General features: G+C 42.2%; 1 protein-coding gene across 2 annotated transcripts in view; it reads left to right on the top strand.

Moving 5' to 3' along the window:
• Positions 1-21,074, top strand: part of LOC114050436 (dynein heavy chain 11, axonemal-like) — a 315,578-nt gene that overhangs the window by 171,943 nt on the left and 122,561 nt on the right. Inside the window, exons 44-51 of one of the 2 annotated variants that reach the window (XM_027872110.1) lie at positions 1,576-1,707; positions 9,342-9,515; positions 12,921-13,125; positions 13,226-13,391; positions 14,521-14,623; positions 15,370-15,612; positions 20,490-20,651; positions 20,831-21,024. In XM_027872110.1, the coding sequence (XP_027727911.1) occupies positions 1,576-1,707; positions 9,342-9,515; positions 12,921-13,125; positions 13,226-13,391; positions 14,521-14,623; positions 15,370-15,612; positions 20,490-20,651; positions 20,831-21,024 (1,379 nt within the window). Of the gene's footprint in view, positions 1-1,575; positions 1,708-9,341; positions 9,516-12,920; positions 13,126-13,225; positions 13,392-14,520; positions 14,624-15,369; positions 15,613-20,489; positions 20,652-20,827; positions 21,025-21,074 lie in introns of both variants that reach the window. The other variant, XM_027872109.1, reaches the window with a different exon arrangement.

Genomic DNA, 21,074 nt, shown 5'->3' with positions numbered 1-21,074 from the left:
GATTTGGACTAAACGACATCTAAGCTTATTTCTAACTAGAGACAGGTGATCCTCTGACCATTCCATAAAATTCTACTCAGAGTACTCAGTAGTTCAAAGCAGTTAATGAGGCTGTCAGATGGACCTCTTGGGAAATCTCTGTCTGTTGAGAAAATCCAGAATGCAGTCAGGCTCTAGAATTGGACAGGATCTTAGAGTGGCTTGTCCACCTTCCTCATGATGTAGGTGAGACAGAAACCTCATTTCGTGAGTGATGCCCATGGTGGGTATGAAGAGGGTTTATGGCCTGTGTTTGATGTCATCTCACGTCTGTCACTTCATACCCATGTGATCCTCAGCAAGTCACTTAGCTTTTCTTACACTCAGTTTCCTCATCTGCAAGATGAGAGACTTGGATTAGATAAGATGTAAGCTGCAGTCCCAAAGCTGTATTTCTGTCATGATCTTAGAGAATCTAGGCAAAACATTTACCATCTTGGTGCCCTGAGGAACTCTCTAAGACTTTGAGTATATATGCCAGTCTGCATTGGCACATTAGGGGCAGCTAGGTGGCACCATAGAGCCCTGGACCTGGGGTCTGGAAGACTTATCTTCCTGAGTTCAAATACAGCCTCAGACACTTTCTAGCTGTGTGACCCTCGGCAAGTCATTTCATGCTGTCTGCCTCAGTTTCCTCATCAGTAAAATGAGCTGGAGAAGGAAATGGCAAACCACTCCAGTGTCTTTGCCAAGGAAACCCCAAATGGGGCCCTGAAGAGTTGGACACTATAAAATGACTGAACAACAAGCAATCTACATTGGTGGAAGGTGGAGAGAGGCAGAGTAGTCCTTACCCGGAGAGCCCTACACTAATGAAATTGTAGATTTAGTTTAAAAAAATGATGAGCTTATGATCAAATCGAAGCATAGGAAAGTGCCTTGTCCAAGATCCCACAGCTACTGAGTAGCCATGCTGACTCCAATCCATTACTGTATATTATAGTTAACACAATAGCTAGCCTATATACAACACTATAAAGTTTACAATTACTTTACAAATATCACATTTCATCCTCATGACCACCATGGGAGTTAGGTGTTGTTATTAACTCCATTTTATAGGTGAGGAAACTGAAGCAGACAGGTTAAATGACTTGCTCAAGGTCATCCAGCTAGTAAGTATATAAGATTGGATTTGAACTCAGGACTTCCTGACACCAGGTCCAGCATTGCATCCACTGTGTCACCTTGCTACTGTTTGTAAAATGGTTATAATGATAGCACCCATCTCATAAGACTGTTTTGAGGATCAAATGAGCAAATGCATGTAAAGTGATTTGCAAACTTTAGAGCACCCCCAAAGTGTTATGCTGCTGTCCATTCACACCTACCAGGTAGCTCTCCATGGTCCCTGGGGTTAGCCACAATTTGGATTCTCCGAGGTTGCCAATGTGACAATGTTTCAACATGGCAACATTTCTCAGCCACATGGCACATTGTTTATATTATTTTATATTAAAAATCCTCCTATGATACCAAGCTTAAAGCCCTATCTCATGACAGCTCTTTCTTTCTTTTTTTTAAATTTTCTTTTAGACTCTTTGCTCTCTTTTGGATTGTTTGCTGACCCCTGAAAACGTGCCTCCAGAAAGCCCGAGGGAAGTCTATGAGATCTACTTTGTCTTTGCATGTATCTGGGCCTTTGGGGGAGCCCTGCTCCAAGATCAGGTACAAGTTGGGGAACAAGTGTCGTAGAAATAGACCATGAGATGCATTAAACTATGATGTACAGGTTTGCAAACCACTTGAAATGGGTTCTCCCCTCAGGTACCACTGTAGTTCAGGCCCTCATCCTCTCTCACCTTGGCTGTTATGACAGACTCCTAATTGGCCTCCTTGCTTCCAGTCTCCCACCACTAATCTGTCCTGCCCACAACTGCCAGGGTGATAATTTGAAAGTCCAAAATTTCAGTCCCTTCCGCAATAAGCTTTAGTTCCTCCTCATCACCTCTAGGAGACAAAATAAACCCCTTAGCCTGGAATTGTGTGCACCCTAGACTGGTTCCCACCTCTCACTGAAAGTGTGGTCTGTTCATAATGTTCTGTGGCCATTTAAGTGAAAGAGTTTGTACCCCCACCCTGAGAGCCATCTTGGGCTAACTGAATAGGGATGTGACTCTATGGCCAGAATTATTGGGCTCAGCCCCACTGAGACTTAGCTGGTTGTTTAACCAGGTGGTTTTAGAATCCGATGATAAAGAGTGCTCTGTTGCTTTTAAAATAAAATAATAGAATTTATTTAAAAAATTGTTTTTATACCACATGTATTTTCCCCTGTATCCCTTATTCCACTCCTTCCACAGAAACATCTCTTATTACAAGAATTTTTTTCTAAGAGGAAGAGAGAAAAAACTCATCAAAATTACTGGACACATTGAAAAAATCTGCTGTTACATTGAGTGTTTTACCTATGGACTCCTCCCCTCTCCCCAGCCAAGGAGTCAGGGCAGATGTCCTCACATCTCTCTTCTTTTGGGCCGTGTCCTTATTCAAACTTTCACAACATTCAGCTTCAATTATGCTGTGGTGGTTGTTTTTCAAGTTGCAGCCATTGTATACAGTGTTTTCCTGACTCTTCTCATTTCATTTTGCATCAGTTCATATAAGTCTTCACAGGCTTCTCCATAATCATCATATTCATTGTTTCTTACAATACAATAATATATTCATGTACCACAATTTGTTTAGCCATTCCCAAATAATGGGCATTAACATTGTTTCCAAATTCTTCAATACCATAAAAAGGGCTGCTATGAATTTTGGTGTCTATAGGGTCTTTCTTTTTGTCCATGACTTCTTTGGTGCCCATGCATTGACACCAAGGAGTTTTGTGCTTATAAAACAAACAAATGAAGTCTGTGAGCTTGCCTTCCAGCTATAATGATGGCTGCTATGTAGCAGTACATGTCTGGGAGAGACTGAGGTGAGTAGATTGTTTGAGTACAAGAGTTCTGAGTTAGAGCAGGGCTAAAGCCAATCATGTATCCTCACAAAACCTTACACCAATATGGTGGTCCTTGGGAGCAGAGACTGTCTATGGAGGGGAGCAAATGGGCTTAGGCTGGGAAAAGGAGCAGATTAAGGCTTCTGTTGTGATCAGCAGTGGGATTGGGTCCTTGGGTGGCTGCTGCACTTTCAGCCTGGGGGAAATAGGGAGATTCAATTTCAAATGATGGTACTCGGGTAGCCCTCTAAGGTTTGTGAGACCAAAAATCTCACTTGATCCTCATGAAAACCATGTTAGGTATAGGTACAGGGCTTGGCACCCCATCCACATTGTTCAGAGGAGAAAAATGAGGCTCAGATGGGATAAGGACTTACTGGTGGTCATCCAGCTTTGCAGTATCAGAAGCAAGATTCTGATTCAGCTCCATGCTATCTCCATGCTATCACTCTTCACTCTACTGCCCTGTCTTATACACACACACACACACACACACACACACACACACACACACACAGGAAAGCCTGTTTTGTGAGCTCCCTTTCCTGGCCCTTCAGCAAGGCAGCTGCTGCCCAAGCTTGGACAGAAATGGAGACATGCCAAAGTTGCTGACGGCATTAGCAGGGAGCTCTCAGCATGTGGACAGGAGGAGAAAGAATCTGAATCTTGCTTCACCTGCTTTCCCCCTTCTTCTTAGACAGTTGGAGTTGGAAAGGGGAGAAGGGCATTGTGCAGATGGGCCACTTCTCTGCTTTCAGGAAGATTGGGAGATCAGGGGAGTGGACCAGTACTCTCATCTCTGGGGTCCCATAGCAGTATTTCTGTATCACAACGCTAGGACGAAGTCACTGGTGGACTTCCAAACCATTTCAAAATGAGTTTCTCTCCTTCCTCCTTCTCTCTCCCGGCTTGCTTTCTCACTTTGCCTCTTCCTGTTGTCCTCCTTCCCCCTCTCCCTCCCTCATTCTCCTGTTTTCCATCCCTCCTTCCCTTCTCCTGTTTCCTCCCTCCCTGCCTTTCTTTCTTCCCCTCTGTCCCTCCCTCCCTCCTTCCCCCTCCCTCATTCTTCTTCACACACACTTTTTTTTTGTACTGTGCCTTTTTTTCTGATGAAAGTCACTAGACTCCCAATCATTGATTCAAAGCTATAAGATAGCATAGCGCAATGTAAAGCACCCTGGTTTTGAAGTCTGAGGGTATAGGTCCAAATCCTGAGTCTGTCACTTACTACCCATGTGGCCTTATATAAGCCACAATCTCTCTGGGCCTGGTCCTCATTTGGACAATGAAGCAGTTGGGCCAGATGACCTCTAAGCTCCCTTCTGACCTTAGAGCTGTAATCCCATCACCCACTTTTATGGGGTTCAGTTTGGTGACCATTCTCTAAGATCATAGATCTTGAGCTAGAAGAACCTGAGAGGCCCATAGAGACCAACCCTTTCTTTTTACAGATGAGGAAACTGAGGACCAGGGAGGTTAAGAGAATTGCCCAGGGTCAACCAGCAGGTGTCTGAGTCAGTATTTGACCCCAGATGCTTCTCACTCCAAGTCCAGTGACCCCCTTTGAGGCCATGTTGCCCCTTTATCCATTGCTACAGAGGGTGACACATTGGAGAGACAATGGATTATGGTGCCAAGATGGGCCTGGGTCCAGCTCCTGATTTTGATGTTTACCATGTAGAACCATGGGCACAGTTCTCACCCTCCTGTTCACTTTGTGATGAAGAAATTGAGGCCCTAAGAGATGGAAGAGCATGACCAAAGCTCTTCCTAGGTTGTGATTGGAGTGGGGGTGGTGCTAGGCATTGGCCTGAGCCAAATCCAGAGTCAGTGTCTTCAGCTGCACCTTTGCTATATCCTGAATACATAATCATCATAACAGTTGTGGTCAATATTTATACGATTCCTTAAGGATTGGAAAGCTCTTACATTCATAAGCCTCTTAAGTATTTGATCCTTACAAAGACCCTGTGGGCCAGGTGTCCATATAATCTCAGCTTTACAGATGGGGAAACTGAGTCTGAGAGAAGTAAAGGACTTTCCCTGGATCAGACAGCTAGGAAGCAGGAGAGAGGATTAGAACTCAGTGTTCCTTGATTCCAAGCCCAGCACTGCATCTACTCTGCTACCTAGCTGGCAATCCTTTCTTAAGTACTTACTCTGTGCCAGGCTAAGTCCCTGCCCTCAAGGAACTTACATTCTAATGGGGGAGGCAGAATGCTCCTAAAGAGGTACGTATGAGATATTCGCAGAATAATTGTATGTCTTTGATGCCTCCCAGTCAGTCATGGGGTTTGTGTAAAATGGCCTCTCTCCCACCCCCTTCCCCCATAATTAGGTCCTTGCCAGTAGATTGTGGCTATGCTCAGTCTCCAGGCCTCCTTGCCCAGAACCCCCAGAACCCAGGAGAGGATGCAGGAAAAGGAATCTGTCCTTGAAGGCTCTCTTCTCTTAGTTCCAAGCTGACTGGGATGAGGCAAGAGCCTAAAATAGCACGATGAGGTCACTCATGCCCGTGGGGCTCCTCTCCTTGTCACTAGGTTACCAGAGCTGTGTTCTATAATTAACGTGGTTCTAGCAGCCGTCCTCCCAAATCCTGGGGAGCCCCTTCCTGGTAACCAAACTGACAGCAAGGGACAGTCTCTCATTTGGCCATTGGCTGTCTTCTCTTTGGATCCCCAGTGCCTGTCCCAGGTGCTTTGCACATAGGAGGCAATTAACAAATGCAGATTAGATCAGATCAGATTGGATTGGATTGCAGGAACACTCTAGCGTTTTACTGACAAAGGGCCTCTGTACAGCTTGGGGATGGAGGTGGATTTCATAGGTGGCCATCTTTCTGTAGAGACCATCATCTTCTCCCATCAGGGTACCATATGTGATTTCCTTCCCACAATCACGTGCACAAAATTGCTTTATTCTCTTTTGGGTAGAGAGCATTGCTTCTTGTCAACCAATCAATTGATTCTTCCTGTGCCTTTGGATTTTGCCCACTCAGAATGGATGAGGAAGGCATAGAGGAAAGAATCCTTTATCTGAACAGCAGGCTGGGTGTCAATTCAGGCTCTGGTGTTAACTACCACTGTGATCTTTGGCCCCATTTTCCTCCTCTATAAAGTGAGGGGTTAGACAAGACCTTGGTACTGTGGTGCTTCCAGATCATACTCTTTAACTCTTATTAGAATCCCTCTGGCCTTGGGGCCACTTAGGTTCTTTGGGCCTCACTTTCCTCCTCTGCAAAATGAAGGGATGGGCTAGATGACCCATGACACCTTCCAGCTCCCTTGCATTGTATAAGGAAGGATCTTGATAACTGGGCCTTTCTGTCTCACCCAAGTGTGCCCCCTAGAGGAGAGGGCCTGGATGTCATTACTGGGGCTTCAGGGCAGAGCAGGACGTGGCATTTGGGTGACTCCCAGGGCAGGGGCACAGACCCCCAAAGACATGAGAGTTCTCTGTTGATGCTGCCTGAGACAGTGGTATGGGGTCAACTTCCTCTGAATGAAATATTTTCCAAAGCAGCTTGAGTGGAGGTGGCCAACTCATGACCACTCTTTCTTAGCAAGATTCATATGAGCCTCAGAGCTGTTCGTTGCTGACCAGAGTCTTAAACTGTGGCAGGTTGGGAAACTGATGACGGTCACTGCCAAGGCTTTGCTCTTCTCCATTAAGCTCCTTGAAGGCAGGGGCTGTTTGACCTTTGTCTCTGTAACCTCAATGCCTAGCATGCAGTAGGCATTTAATAAAATCTTGTTGAATTGAATTGAATTTTCCATTCATTGATTAATAGGATCACATATTTAGTGAGAGAACCTTATAGGGCCTCTAGAGCAACTCCTTTTGTTTTATAGATAAGGTCACTGAGGCACAGACAGGTGAATGTCTTGCCCAAAGTAACATGCTAGGTGGCAGAGCCAAATTTTGAACCCAGATTCTCTGGCTCCAAATACAGCATACTTTCTTTTTACTCCTACTATGGATCTACATGATGGTCATGTCTGTGATCTAACCCAGAAGCAGAGGAGGAGATCATAAGAGACCTGATGAAAAGGAGAGCAGGTGATTGAGGGTGGGGGAAGTGAGAATGCAAGACCCCAGAAGATACACAACTGGGAAAGATAGATGCCTGCCTTCCTTCCTTCCTTCTTTCTTTGTCTCTTTCTTTCTATCAATTTATTTTTAGTTTTCAACATTCACTTCCATAAGCTTTTGAGTTTTAAATTTTTTCCCCCCTCTCTCCCCAAGACAGTGTGCAATCTGATATAGGCTCTACATATACATTTCTATTAAACATATTTTCATATTAGTCATGTTGTAAGGAAGAATTAGAACCAATAGGAGGAACCACAAGAAAGAAGAAACAAAACAAAACAGAAAAAAGAGCAAATAGTATGCTTCGATGTGCATTGTAGCTCCATAGTTCTTTCTTTGGGTGTGAATAGCATTTTCCATCATGAGACCTTTGGAGATGTCTTAGATCCTTGCATTGCTGAGAAGGGCTAAGTCTATCACAGTCAGTCGTCGTACAATGTAGCTGTTACTGTGTGCAATGTTCTCCTGGTTCTGTTCACTTCAATCAGAATCAGTCCATACAAGTCTTTCCAGGTTTTTCTGAAGTATGCTTGCTCATCATTTCTTATAGCACAATAGTATTCGATTACATTCATATACCACAACTTGTTCAGCCATTCCCCAATTGATAGGTATCCCCTCAATTTTCAATTCTTTGCCACTACAAAAAAAGCTGCTATAAATATTTTTGTACATATGGGTCCTTTTCCCATTTGTATGGTCTTTTTGGGATACAGACCTAGAAGTGGCATTGCTGGGTCAAAGGGTATGCGCATTTTTGTAGTCCTTTGGGTATAGTTCCAAATTGCTCTCCAAAATGAGCAATCCAACCTCCAAAATGGTTGGATCAGTTCACAACTCCACCAACAATGCATTAGTGTTCCAATTTTCCCACATCTTCTCCAACATTTATCATTTTCCTGTTTTGTCATGTTGGCCAACCTGATAGGTATACCTCAGAGTTGTTTTGATTTGCATTTCTCTAATCAATAGTGATTTAGAGCATTTTTTCATATGACTATAGATAGCTTTAATTTCTTCCTCTGAAAACTGTTCATATCCTTTGACCACTTATGAATTGGAGAATGACTTGTATTCTTATAAATTTGACTTAGTTCTCTATATATTTTAGAAATGAGGCCCTTATCAGAGACACTGGTTGTAAAAATTCTTTCCCAGTTTTCTGCTTCTCTCCTAATCTTGGTTGCATTGGTTTTTTTCCTCCTTCCTTCCTTCCTTCCTTCCTTTCTTCCTTCCTTTCTTTCTTCTCTTTCTCCTTCCCTCCTTCCCTCCCTCCTTCCCTTCTTCCTGCCTTCCTTTCTTTCCTTCTTTCTCCTTTTCTTTCGCTCTCTCTCTCTCTCTCTCTTCCTCTCTCCCTCCCTCCCTCTCCCTTTCCCTCTCCTCCTTTCTCTCCCTTTCCCTACTTCCTTCCTTTTTTTCCTCATTTGGCAAGAGGCAATGCAGACTTATAGTCAGAAGAGATCTGAGTTGATATGAACTCCACCTCTGACACTAGCTACATGAATATAGGCTGACCACCTTACCATTCAGAGCCTCATTTTCCTTACCTGTAAAATGGGGGTGTACCTATACCTGTACCTGTAGTCCCTCCCTCACAGAGTTGCCATGAGGCTCATGTGAGAGCTTTACAAACACCAGCTGTTATGATGGGATGTTCTGGTCAGAGGTGGCCACAGGGCACTGTCAGCCTCAACCTGCTCTGATTTCTAGGCTGGGGAAAAGTACCTCATAGCCAATGGCAACTATGCAGCAGAATTTCTAAGCTCTAACTCCTTGTCACACACCTGTGATGCCCCCTGGGAATTCCCTCTTCCCCTCTTCCAGAAGGGACTGTGTCTGGGCCCCCAGGCCTTTAAGCAAATGTGAGATGACAACTTATTTGGAATGTTGCAGAGAGCACTCATGGATATTTCTTATTTGGACTAGATGACCTCTAGTATCCCTTCCAAATTTTAGTTCTGTGATTCTGAGTCAGGGAAATATTTCCTTGACAAAAGTTACCTTGGTTACGTTCCAAGCTCCCTCTTGCCCATATATGGTCTTTTTATGACTTGCCCCCCCCCCCACCAAATCTACACATATAGAGAATTAATGAGATTGGTGCTAGAGGTTTCATCGGTAATTGTGGGTTGACTCTGTAAAAACTTTGGGTGTCAAATAGGATTTAAGGGTCCAGAGAAATTGAAGCCTACTTCATTCATTCATGTGAGGCTGTCATAATGTTGCATTAGCCAACCCAGTGATCCTTTGTGTTTATTATTCTTAGCTTTCAGATTATCCAACTGAATTTAGTCGCTGGTGGCTCAAACAGATGAAAGCAGTCAAATTTCCATCCCAGGGAACAATTTTCGATTATTATCTTGACCCCAAGACCAGGAAGTTTTTGCCTTGGGCTGATAAAGTTCCCAAATTGACTATGAATCCAGATACACCTTTACAGGTAGGTACATAAAATGTGTCAACTTTCAAGGTATATTTTTTTTTATTTAGAGACATTATTTCTATTGTAATTGGAGTTCTGGAAAATGAGTGCAAACTTATGATGCATTGACCAATTATGGCATTCAGAATGAGAGAGAGGATGGATCTTGTATACTGTGTTACTCAAACCACAGCTGGGGTATTGTTTTCAGTTCTAGATATCAGGTTTCAGTAAAGACATTGAGAAGCTAGAACGTGTCCCAAGGATGGTAAATAAGATGACGAAGGACCTCGAACTCATGCAATAGGAGGGTCCATTAAAGGAAGTAGGGGTGTTCAGCCTTTAGAAAAGAAGAAAAGGTGGCAAAGGATTCAGGAGGTACCACAAGGCTCTTCAGGTTTTTGAAAGTGTCATATGGACAGTTGTCCCTAAAGGCAAAACTTGGAGGAATGAGGAGAAGTTGCAGAGAACTGAATATTTAGATTTGATACAAAGGAAAATTCTTTAATAATCACTGCTTATGGAATTTGTATGGTATGCCTTGGGTGGTAGTGAGCTTCTGTCACAGTAATGCCTTAAGAACTTCATGAGCTCCTAGTGAGGACACCCTAGGGGAGCTTCATGGAGTCTCAGGGCTTTTTTTATTGGAGGACCCTAAAGGTAGAATTTTTTTTTTGAGGTGGCGAGGGATTTTCAGTATACAAGAAACATCCAGCTTGTTCTGATGTCCACAGCAAGGGTAGCTTTCCTGAGTGTGAAGAATCTCTGCTGAAGGCAGGGCCTCTCATTATGAGGTCTTTTTGTGTTTGGGGCACATCTTCTACTTAGAGCTTAATTCTGTGAAGACCTCTTTTTGCCTATTTTCTTCAAACTATCTTGAGTTTTGCTAGGACTGGTGCCGCTACTTTCTTTCTGAAGACCCCAGCATTTAAAATTTCTGTAACTTGTGTATATTATATACCCACCCTTCCCAGCCCTCTTTCCTTCCATGCCTCCTCAAAATTAAAAAAAAAATGTTTCATTTGCATAATCTGGTAGTTTTAAGGCAAGATATCTGTCCTAACATTTGGAGCTGTCCAGCAGTGGCATGGAATACCTTGGGAGATGAGAAAGGGAGCCCTGGAGGTCTTCAGATAGATTCACAGGGATGGGGAACCTGCAGCCTTGAGGCCACATGTGGCCTTCCAGGTCCTTGAGTATGGCCTTTTGACTGAGTTCAAGTTTTGCAGAACAAATGCTTTTATTAAAGGGATTTGTTCTGTGAGGTTTGGATTCAGTCAAAGAGCCGCACTTGAGGACCTAGAGGGCCACACATGGCCTTGAGGCCACAGGTTCCCCATCCCTGAGTTAGAGGTTGGATGGTCCCTGTATCAGAGATGTTGGAGAACTTTGGTGTCAAATTCATAGAAATGGAGGCCACTAAACTGTCCATAAGGCTCCCTGCAGGCCACATGTTGACTTAGTTTTAAATATGTATTATTTCTTTTTATTGTATTTTTATTCATTTTTTGATATTTCTCAACTACATTTTAATCTGGTTCAGCCACACTAGGGAGTATTGTTGGCTTCATGACCCATGGGCTGCATGGTTGACACTTCTGGTGTTGAGAATGTTCTTGGCCATGTATGGTTTGGACTACGTGGTCACTGGGTGACTTGCAATGTGGTCACTTGCAACTCTGGGATTCTGTGACTGACTCATGGAAATATTCTCCTGGACAAAAGTTATATCTGCCACCTCCCAGGGTCTCTTTCACTCTTATACTATTTTCTTGAGTTATTGTTTTTCCTCAAATCTACATAAAGACAGAATTTACAGGATCTCAGCCAATGTCCAGCATTTTCTCACTTCGGCCTCTTGAAACCAGCTCAAGTGCTAGCTTCCAAATGAGACCCTTCCTCTAAATTGTGCTCTTTCCCCACCAAAATGACTTGTATCTACTTGTCTGTGTAAGTAAGTGATCTCTGTCCCCTCCCCACCTCAGCTGAATGTAAACTTATTATGGGAAGGGACTATTTCTTTCATTGTCTTTCTCTGAAGTACCACCTCCCACCTCTCAGATTAGCTAACATAATAGAAAATGAAAATGACAAATGCTAGAGGGAATGTGGAAAGATTGGGACACTAATATATTGTTGGCGGAGTTGTGAACTAGTCCAACCCCAAAAAAGATCAAAGAAAGGGGGGAAACAGGCCTATCTATACAAAAAAATATTTTAGCAGGTTTTTTGTAGTAGTAAAGAATTGGAATTCAAAGGGATGCCCATCAATTAGAGAATGACTGAACAAGTCATAGTATATGATTGTGATGGAGGACTATGATATCATGAGCAGAACACTTTCAGAAAAACTTGAAAAATGAAGTGAACAGAACCAGGAGAACATTGTACACAGTAATGGCAATATTGTACAAGGATCAGTTCTGAAAGACTTAGCTGTTCTGATCAAGACAATAATCCAAGAAAATTCCAAAGAACTCATGGTGAAAAATGCTATCCACTTCCAGAGAGAACTAATTAACTCTGAATGCAGATTGAAGCATATTTTTTTTATTTTCTTAAGTTTTCTTCTTGTTTTTTTTTTGTCTGTGTTATCTTTTGCAACATGGCTAATAAGGAAATATATTTTGCATGACTGCACACGTAAAATTGATATCTAATTGCTTGCCTTCTCAAGGAGGGGGGATGGGCTGGAGGGAGAGAATTTGGAACTTGAATTTTTTTTAAAACAATTGTTTAAAAAATTTTAACATGTAATTTGTAAATATTTAAGAAAATAAAAACACATTAAAACATTAAAAATAACAAATAGGGAGTTTGACTAGATGCTTTCTAAGCTCTCTTTTAGCTCTAAATCTTTAGTGCTTTGACCATGGTACACATTGTAGTTACACCTGTACCCAAACTGAAAAAGTATAACCCAGTTTGATAGCACTCTCAAGTTTGCGAAATACTTTCCCTAATATAACCTTTCAAGGGTTTTGTTGTCACCATTTTGAAGACGAGGAAATTGAGACTGTGGGAGGAGAAGGGCCTGGCTAGAAATCACACAGCTTGTAAGAGTCAGAGACAGGTCTGGAGCCCTGGTCTTCCTTACTCTAGGTCAAGTGTGATTTCCATCACCACACATTTTATCCCAAATTGTTACCTGTTGGCCTAGAATGTGGTGCCTGGGTGGCTTGTACCATTATGCCTAATCTCTGCTACTTTCCATGCGTTGCCTGTGTTAGGCACTTCTTACATTTAAACTAAAAATCTTGCAGAATTTCAGAATAGACAGAAGTCACTGCCTGCCCCTCCTCCACTCTTCAGGTCTCAATTTCCTTACCTGTAAGATGAGTTGGTTTGATGAGATGATCCCTCCGGCCAAAGAATGCTCTGTCTCTCCTCCCATGGCCTTCTCTCTCTTCTATTTTTCTCCAGACAGTCGTCGTCCCCACTCAGGAGACAACACGTCTCAGATATTTTGCCGATTTGCTGCTGGCAAAAGGGAAGCCATTAATGCTTGTCGGTGGTGCAGGAGTGGGGAAAACCATCTTTGTGAATGACAAACTTGCTGGTCTTTCCGAAGATTATGTGGTGGCCAAGGTTCCTTTCAACTACTACACAACATCAGCCGTTCTGCAAAGTAAGTGCCTGGCCGGGGGAATCCACTTAATAAATGCTCAATATTGATGATTGATTGATTGAATACGTGCTGACGACTAGTGATGGTATCCTTGTTTCAGGGATTCTCGAGAAAAAACTGGAGAAAAAAGCAGGGCGTACCTATGGGCCAGTAGGAAACAAGAAACTGATTTATTTCATTGACGATATGAACTTGCCAGAAGTGGATGTATATGGCACAGTCCAGCCTCACACATTGATTCGACAGCACATTGATTATGGACACTGGTGAGCAGATCTCCATGATTTTGTTCTCTGCCCCAAGTCAATAATGACCAGCAACAATCTCTTGGCCACCCTTCTGACCTTGCCAAAGAACTTCCCATGATCTCTCATGAAACTATAAAAATGACCTAAAATCTGTTTGTTTTGTATGAGAGAACTTTCTTGTCTGAAGCATCCTGGTTGTAAGGCACCAGAAAAGTAGGTCACTTAACCTCTGTGCCTCAGGCAATGCTCTAATACTAAGCTATAGAGGAGTTTTCTATCTGCATCGTTGGAAGGATTTTTCACACTGGAAGTTCTCCATATAGTCTGGACTCTCCCTCTATGCCCGCACCCCAAAAGAAATCCTCCTCACTATAAAAGGATCTGCTTGGTGCAGTGGATAAGATACGGGACTTAGAGTCAGGAAGATCTGAGATCAAATCTAGCCTCAAACATTTACTACTTGTGTGACCCTGGGCAAGACACTTAACATCTTTTTACATCAGTTTCCTCATCTGTAAAATGGGGATAATAATAGCACTGGCCTCCCAGAGTTATTATGAGGATTGAGTGAGATAAGATTTGTAAAGTGCTTTGTGCTTATTATTATTATTATTATTTAGCAGTAGTCCCACCTCTAGAACAATCTGCATGAGGCAGCTATAAAGGCACAAGCTAGAAGAGAGCTCAGCAGTCATCCTCATTGCTGGCAGGATTAAGCTGACATCCTACTAAGCCTTGTGAAAAAGAGGGAAGTCGGCTCCCCTCGGAGGCCATAAGTGTTTGTCCCGCTGGGTACAGAGGGCCAGCATTGAGATGGTTCTCTGGAATGGATGTTGCCGTTTTCTGTCACCATCCTCTAGACCTCAGGGCTGAGCCATCCTTCCAACTCCACGCTAAGCAGATGCTGAGACATTGCAGGGCTGGAGGGTGATTCCAGTCTGGGAGGGGAGCTCAGTGTCCCTTCTCCCAGGCAGCCAACTTGTATGGTGGCCCTTGGATCGTCGAGGCGAGCACGGAGAAAGGTCTATCCCAGAACAGACCATGTAGATGGTAGGCCATACCAGTGACCTGGGGCAGCCAGTATGGCCATGTGCTTTCAAGTTCATCTTGCCCATGCATCAGTGCGAGGTTCTATTTCTGCCCACAGGTATGACAGGCAGAAGGTGGCGATAAAAGAAGTTCACAACTGCCAGTATGTGGCCTGCATGAACCCCCTGGTTGGCAGCTTCACCATCAGTCCTCGACTGCAGGTATGGCCGAAGATCTGCCCGCTGTCCCATCCAAACATATGTTCAAACTAGAAGCTTTTCACTCAGGGTCCTCTGAGGGCTGACGGCTTCTGTCCACTCAGTAGACAGTTTGCTTCTGCCCTTACAGGCTTTGGGGGCAACTTTTTGCTTGTGTTTCTGCCAGCTGAAGATGCTCCAGAAGATTCAGATCCTCTCAGTTATGCCTCTTGTTAGCTGTGTGAGCTCAAGGAAGTGTCTTGGCTTCTCTAAGCCTTAGTTTTCTCCTCTGTAAAATGGGCACGATGTATATACCTTCCAGGATTATTGCAAAGCTCAAACTGAAAAAAATTTCCATAATTTTTGTGGACTTTAAAGAGATATAATAAATGTTGTTTTGGTCATATGTATATATGTGCTTCATAAGTATAAAGTACTTTCAGTTCTTTTATATAAGGAGCTCCCAGGTGAGGGAACTTCCTTTACCAATGCAGATCTCCACTGTCCTTGTAGTGGTTAAGGCATTGTGAGGACTAGAGGTCATATAGCCTGTCTAGTAGGTGAAACTTGAACCCAGGTCTTCTCAACTCTACCTATATGGTATGGCTGCCATGCCATATTGCCGGTCATTTTCTTCATCTTCATCATCGATGATTGTTGATGTGATACTATCGAGAACAGACATCATAGTTTTGGGCCAGGCCCACAGGTCTTCTCTCCACCCGATTTGTCTTTTTGCTGAGTAAATCCTGGCTTTGTTTTCCTTCCAGAGACACTTTTCGGTGTTTGCTTACAACTTTCCGTCTCTGGACTCGCTCACCACCATCTATAGTCAGATGCTCAGTTCGCGTTTCCAGCAACAAGCCTTCAGCACTCCCTTCCTCATCCGGGGCAGCCCAATGCTGGTCCAGGCGGCCATTGGCCTGCATCAGACGATGATTCTCAACTTTCTCCCGACTGCTATGAAATTCCACTACACCTTCAATCTGAGAGACCTCTCCAACGTCTTCCAGGTACCTGGAAGTGGGGGGGGGGGATGTGAGAAGAACCGCATTAACCAACCCTTACATTGGGACAGTTTAGCATTATTTTTAAAAATCTTTATCTTTCATTTCTTTTCACTAATCTTCCCCACCACCAGGCTGCCCCTGAAATCTTCCCCCTGAATCCTCACTGGGGCTTGGGAGGGTCCTGGGCTCTCAAAGGCAACGACAGTAGAGGATTGAGTGTTCCACTAATTAGTAAGGCTTTGAGGCCAGTTCCCAGGCAGTCTGTCTACTGCCTTGGCCCTACAGTGGGAGAGTCAGCTTTTTGGAATTTCATGCACTGGAATATGACCTTGTTTTTATCCACAACAAGGCACAAAAGCCATCTACCAACAATAGCTAACATTTATAAAGTGCTTGCTATGTGCCAGGCACTGTTCTAAGTGCTTTACAATTATTATCCCCCTGGATCCTCACAACCACCCTGAGAGGTGCTATTTTTATCCTCATTTTACAGATGAGGAAACTGAGGTAGGTGGAAGTTAAGTGACTAGCCTAAGGTCACCCAGCTAGTCAGTTGTCCAAAGTGGGATTTTACTCGGGTCTTCCTGACATCAGGACTGGGGCTCTATCCAGTGCACTCCAGCTGCCTCAGTTGCAGAGAAGTTACCATCTGCATTCAATTCAATTCAATGAGCATCTTAAGTGCCTACTATATTCAAAGCACTAGGCTAGTTGTTGGGGATGCATGGGACTTAAGACCTGGATTCAAATCCCACCTCAGACATTTTATTAGCTATATGACCAAGGACAGACCGCTGAAATTCCCAGCCTCAGTTTCCTCATCTGTAAAATGGTGATAATAGTAATAGAGCAGTCATATAGCACATTAAGGTTTCACGTATGTGATTTCATCTGATCCTCGCAACAACCTTGCGAGGAAAAAGCCATTATGATCCCCATTTTGCAAGTGAGGAAACTGAGGTCAAGAGGCACTCTAGAAGGGTTTGAACTAAGGTCTTCTTGATTATGGCTCCAGTGCTCTACCAAATGTGCCAGCCAGGTGTCCTAATACCACCCATAGTGCCTAGCAGAGGGTTGGTGTAACAATTAAATGAGGCCACATGTGTGTTTCATTTTGCAAGCTTTATAGTGCTATGTGAAAGTCATTTGCTGTTGTGGTGGTGGTGGTTGTTGCAAAGACTGAAACAAAATTCCTTCCCTCAAAGAATATACAAATGATTGGTCAAAGAGTGTGTTTTCCACAGCATTAGCAGAGAGAGCCCTCACCCAGAATCATAGCCCCTTGAGTTGTCATTGCAGCATGTGACATATCAAGAAGGTAGACAGGGAAGAGCTTATTATTCCCATTTTATAGATCAGAAAACTGAGGCTGCACATATCCAGTGACTGGCTTAAGGTCACCCAGCAGAGTTAGTGGGAGAACCAGGACCTTCTGACTTTTAGGGATTTGCAGAACAGTACAATTCCTTTGTGTGTGGTTAAAAACAAGCACCTGTCATTATGGAAATGAAGTCAACAAATATTTGTTAAGTGCCTATTGTATGACTAACTCAAAGAAGAATTATTGCTTCTGATACTTGCTCAAATAGTTTGGCCTGATAGCATTTTCTGTTCTGACCTCATCAAAAGACATTTACCATGTCTAGATTTTAATAAGGAGATCCCAGAAAGAGAAAATTACAGAATAGCAGAGCTAAAAAAAAAAAAAAGAAATGCACATTACCTCTGTCCAGGGTAAGGACAGATGACTTACCATTTAAGCTTCATTAAAATTTAAAATGAATCATTTGGGAAACGAAAACACAGCAAATATTGGGGGTCAGATGCTTTTTAGTTTCTATGTTGGTCACTGAATTACCATGAAAGTCTGAGAAACAATTAGTGCCTTAATTTACCATTCCATGAAATGGACATGTTGATATTCATATTTCCACATTCCCAGCAACCATGGTTTTTTGGTGCAGATATTCTTTCTGTTGACACTAGGTTTCATTCTTTCAGTGACTTAGTAGAGTAATCAATCAATTATCAAGCATTTATTAAGCACCCACTACATACCAGGCACTGTGCTAGATGCTAGGAATATAAATAAAGAGAATGAAACAACCATTACTTTCAAAGAGTCTAACATTTTAACAGGAGAGACACAAGTAGATACATAAATATATAATGAATAAATATAAAAATAAATATAATGAATAAATTACAAAGCAGTTTGACACTAACCTTTGAGCGGGTCAAGGGTAAAGGTCTCATATAGATGCTATTCAAGAGATCCTCTGACTGCAAAATTCAGCATCCCGTGGTTTAGGGAATGGGAAGACCCAGAGTAGAACCCTGGCAGACAGGTGTGTGGATATTGGTGACTGGTAGGGATTGATGAGAACAGAAGTGTAAAAATCATGACTATCTAGCTGCCAGCAAAGGTCTCAAGTGTAGACCAACCAAGTTAAGCTGAAGGAATAAAAATTGGCAATGAGGAAGCAAAACTATCAATCTTTGCAGATGATATGATAGTATACTTAGAAATCACCGGGGAATCAACTGAAAAACTAGTTGAACCAATTAGCAACTTTAGCAAAGTTGCAGGATGTAAAATAAATCCACATATATCATCAGCATTTCTATATACTACCAACAAAACCCAGCAACAAGAGATAGAGAAATACCATTTAAAATAATTGCAGATGATATAAAATACTTAGGAGTCTACTTGCCAAGATAAAACCCAGATTATATGAATACAATTATAAAATAATTTTCATATAAATAATGACAGATCTAAACAATTGGAGAAATATTGATTGCTCCTGGCTAGGCTGAGACAACATAATAAAAATGATAATTCTATACCTAAGTTAATTTACTCATTCAGTTCCATACCAATCAAACTACCAAAGAATTACTTTATAGAGCTAGAAAAAAAAAAGAATAAGAAACTTTATCAGGAAGAGCAAAAGGTCAAGAATATCAAGGGAATCAATGAAAAAAGGAAGGTGCCTTAGTACCAGATCTCCAATTGCATTACAAAGTAGTAATCATCAAACCAATCTGGTACTGATAAGGAGGAAGTAAGTGGTGGATCAATGGAATCAAATTAGATCCACAATATACAGTAGTAAATGACCATAGTAATCTAATGTTTGATAAACTCAAAGATCTAAGCTTTGGGGATAAAAACTTACCACTTGACAAAAATTGCTGAAAAAACTGAAAAGCAATTTGGCAGAAACTAGGCATAGACCAACATCTCACACCCAATAAGGTCAAAATAGATAAATGACTTGGACATAAAGAATGATATCATAAGAAAATTAGGGGAGCATGGAAAAATGTACCTCTTAGATCTATGGATAAGGAAGGAGTTTATGACTAAACAAGACACAGAGAGATCACAGGAGGTAAAATTGAGAATTTTGATTATATGAAATTAAAAAGGTTTTGCACAAACAAAATGAATGCAGCAAAATTAGAAGAAAAATGAGCCTCAGGGGAAGGCGGATTACAGCAAATTTCTCTGATAAAGGCTTCATTTCTTAAATATATAAGGAAGTGAGCTAAATTTGCAAAATACAAAATAATGCAAAAATATAATAATTCCTCAATAGATAAGTGGTCAAAGGATATAAACAGGCAGTTTTCAGAAGAAGAAATCAGAGCTATCATTAGCCATGTGAAAATATGCTCTAAATCACTCTTGATTAAAGAAATTCACATTAAAACAATCCTGAGATACCATCTCACACCTATCAGAGGAGTTAACAAAACAGAAAAAGAAAATTACAAAGGCTGGCGGGGATGTGGAAAAATTGAGACATTAATGCACTGTTGGTAGAGTTGCGAACTAATCCAAGTGTTCTGGAGAAAAATTTGGAACTTTGCCCAGAGAGCTACAAAACTATGCATACTCTTTGACTCAGAAATATCACTCCTAGGGGGCAGCTAGGTGGTGCAGTGGATAGAACACTGGCCCTGAAGTCAGGACAACCTGAGTTCAAATGTGGCCTCAGACCAAACACTTGACACTTACTAGCTGTGTGGCCCTGGGCAAGTCCTTAACCCCAATTGCCTAAAAAAGAGAGAGAGAGAAATACCACTCCTAGGTCTGTATCCCAAAGAGATCAAAGAAAGGGGTACAGAAATATTTTTAGTAGTTTTTTTCATGATGGCAAAGAATTGGACTTTAAGAGGAGGTTCATCAGTTGGGGAATGACTAAACAGGTTGTGGTAGATGATTGTATGGAATACTATTGTGCTATGAGAAATGATAAGCAGGCTGATTTCTGAAAAACCTGGGAAGTCTTATATGAATTGATGCAAAGTGAAGGGAGCAGAGCTAGGGGAATATTGCACAGCAATATTACAATGATGAACAACTGTGAAAGACTTAGTCAATCTGATCAAGACAGTGATCCAAGACAATTCCAAAGGGACCCCTAATGCAAAAAGCTCTCTACTTCCAGAGAGAAAACTAATGAATTCTGAATGCAAATTAAAGCCCTTTTTTTTTGCTTTCTTGATTTTTTCATGTGTGCGTTTTCTTTTGCAACATGGCTAATATGGAAATGTTTTGCATGACTTCACATGCATAATCAATATCATATGTTTGCCTTCCCAGGGTGTGGGAGGAGCAGGAAGTAGAGAGACAATTTGGAACCAATTCTTTTTAATAAGTATTGAACATTTTTAAATACAATTGGGAAATATTTAATGATTATATATGTACGTATCTATGAATGTGGCATTAAAGTATGTAAAATTCTAAGTAGTATATTTCTTTTAAATTTCCTTTAAACTTCCCAAACAAAAGAAAATGTTAATGACTAAAAAAGCAAACTCTGGTCTGGCCTTGTTTTTCTACCTTTTTTTTTTTCTTGTAGGGAATATTATTTGCCACTCCTGAGTGCTTAAAGGCACCCCTGGATCTCATACGCCTTTGGCTTCATGAATCATCCCGAGTATATGGAGACAAGCTGATAGACAAAAAAGACTGTGATTTGTTTCAGAAGAAACTGCTAGAAACTGCTCACAGATACTTTGAGGTAAGTGTGTCGATATTGGGCCCTCCCCACTACCTGCAGTATTGGAGTAGCAGATCAGCTGAGGTTAGGAGGGAGCTGTCCTTCTGAGGCTGTGCTTGGCCAAAAGGGAGGTCTGCAGCCCTTTCCTCTGATTGGCCCTGGGTCTCTGATGTCACTGCTTCTCTCCCTCTATCCAGCAGGGCACAGAAGAGTCCATTCTGCTCCAGCAGCCCCTCATCTATTGCCACTTTGCCAATGGTGTGGGAGACCCATGTTACATGCCCGTGAAGGACTGGGAAACACTGAAGGCAGTGCTAACAGAAACCCTGGACACCTACAACGAGCTGAATGTGGCCATGCCACTGGTCTTCTTTGAAGATGCCATGCAACATGTGTAAGTTGATGCAAGGTGGCATCTTCCATTGAAATGAAAAGAAACTTAAG

The sequence above is a fragment of the Vombatus ursinus genome, unplaced genomic scaffold, assembly GCF_900497805.2.
Source record: "Vombatus ursinus unplaced genomic scaffold, bare-nosed wombat genome assembly UNPS02014799.1, whole genome shotgun sequence".
Taxonomy (NCBI): Eukaryota; Metazoa; Chordata; class Mammalia; order Diprotodontia; family Vombatidae; genus Vombatus; species Vombatus ursinus.
This window is presented reverse-complemented; position numbering and strand designations above follow the sequence as displayed.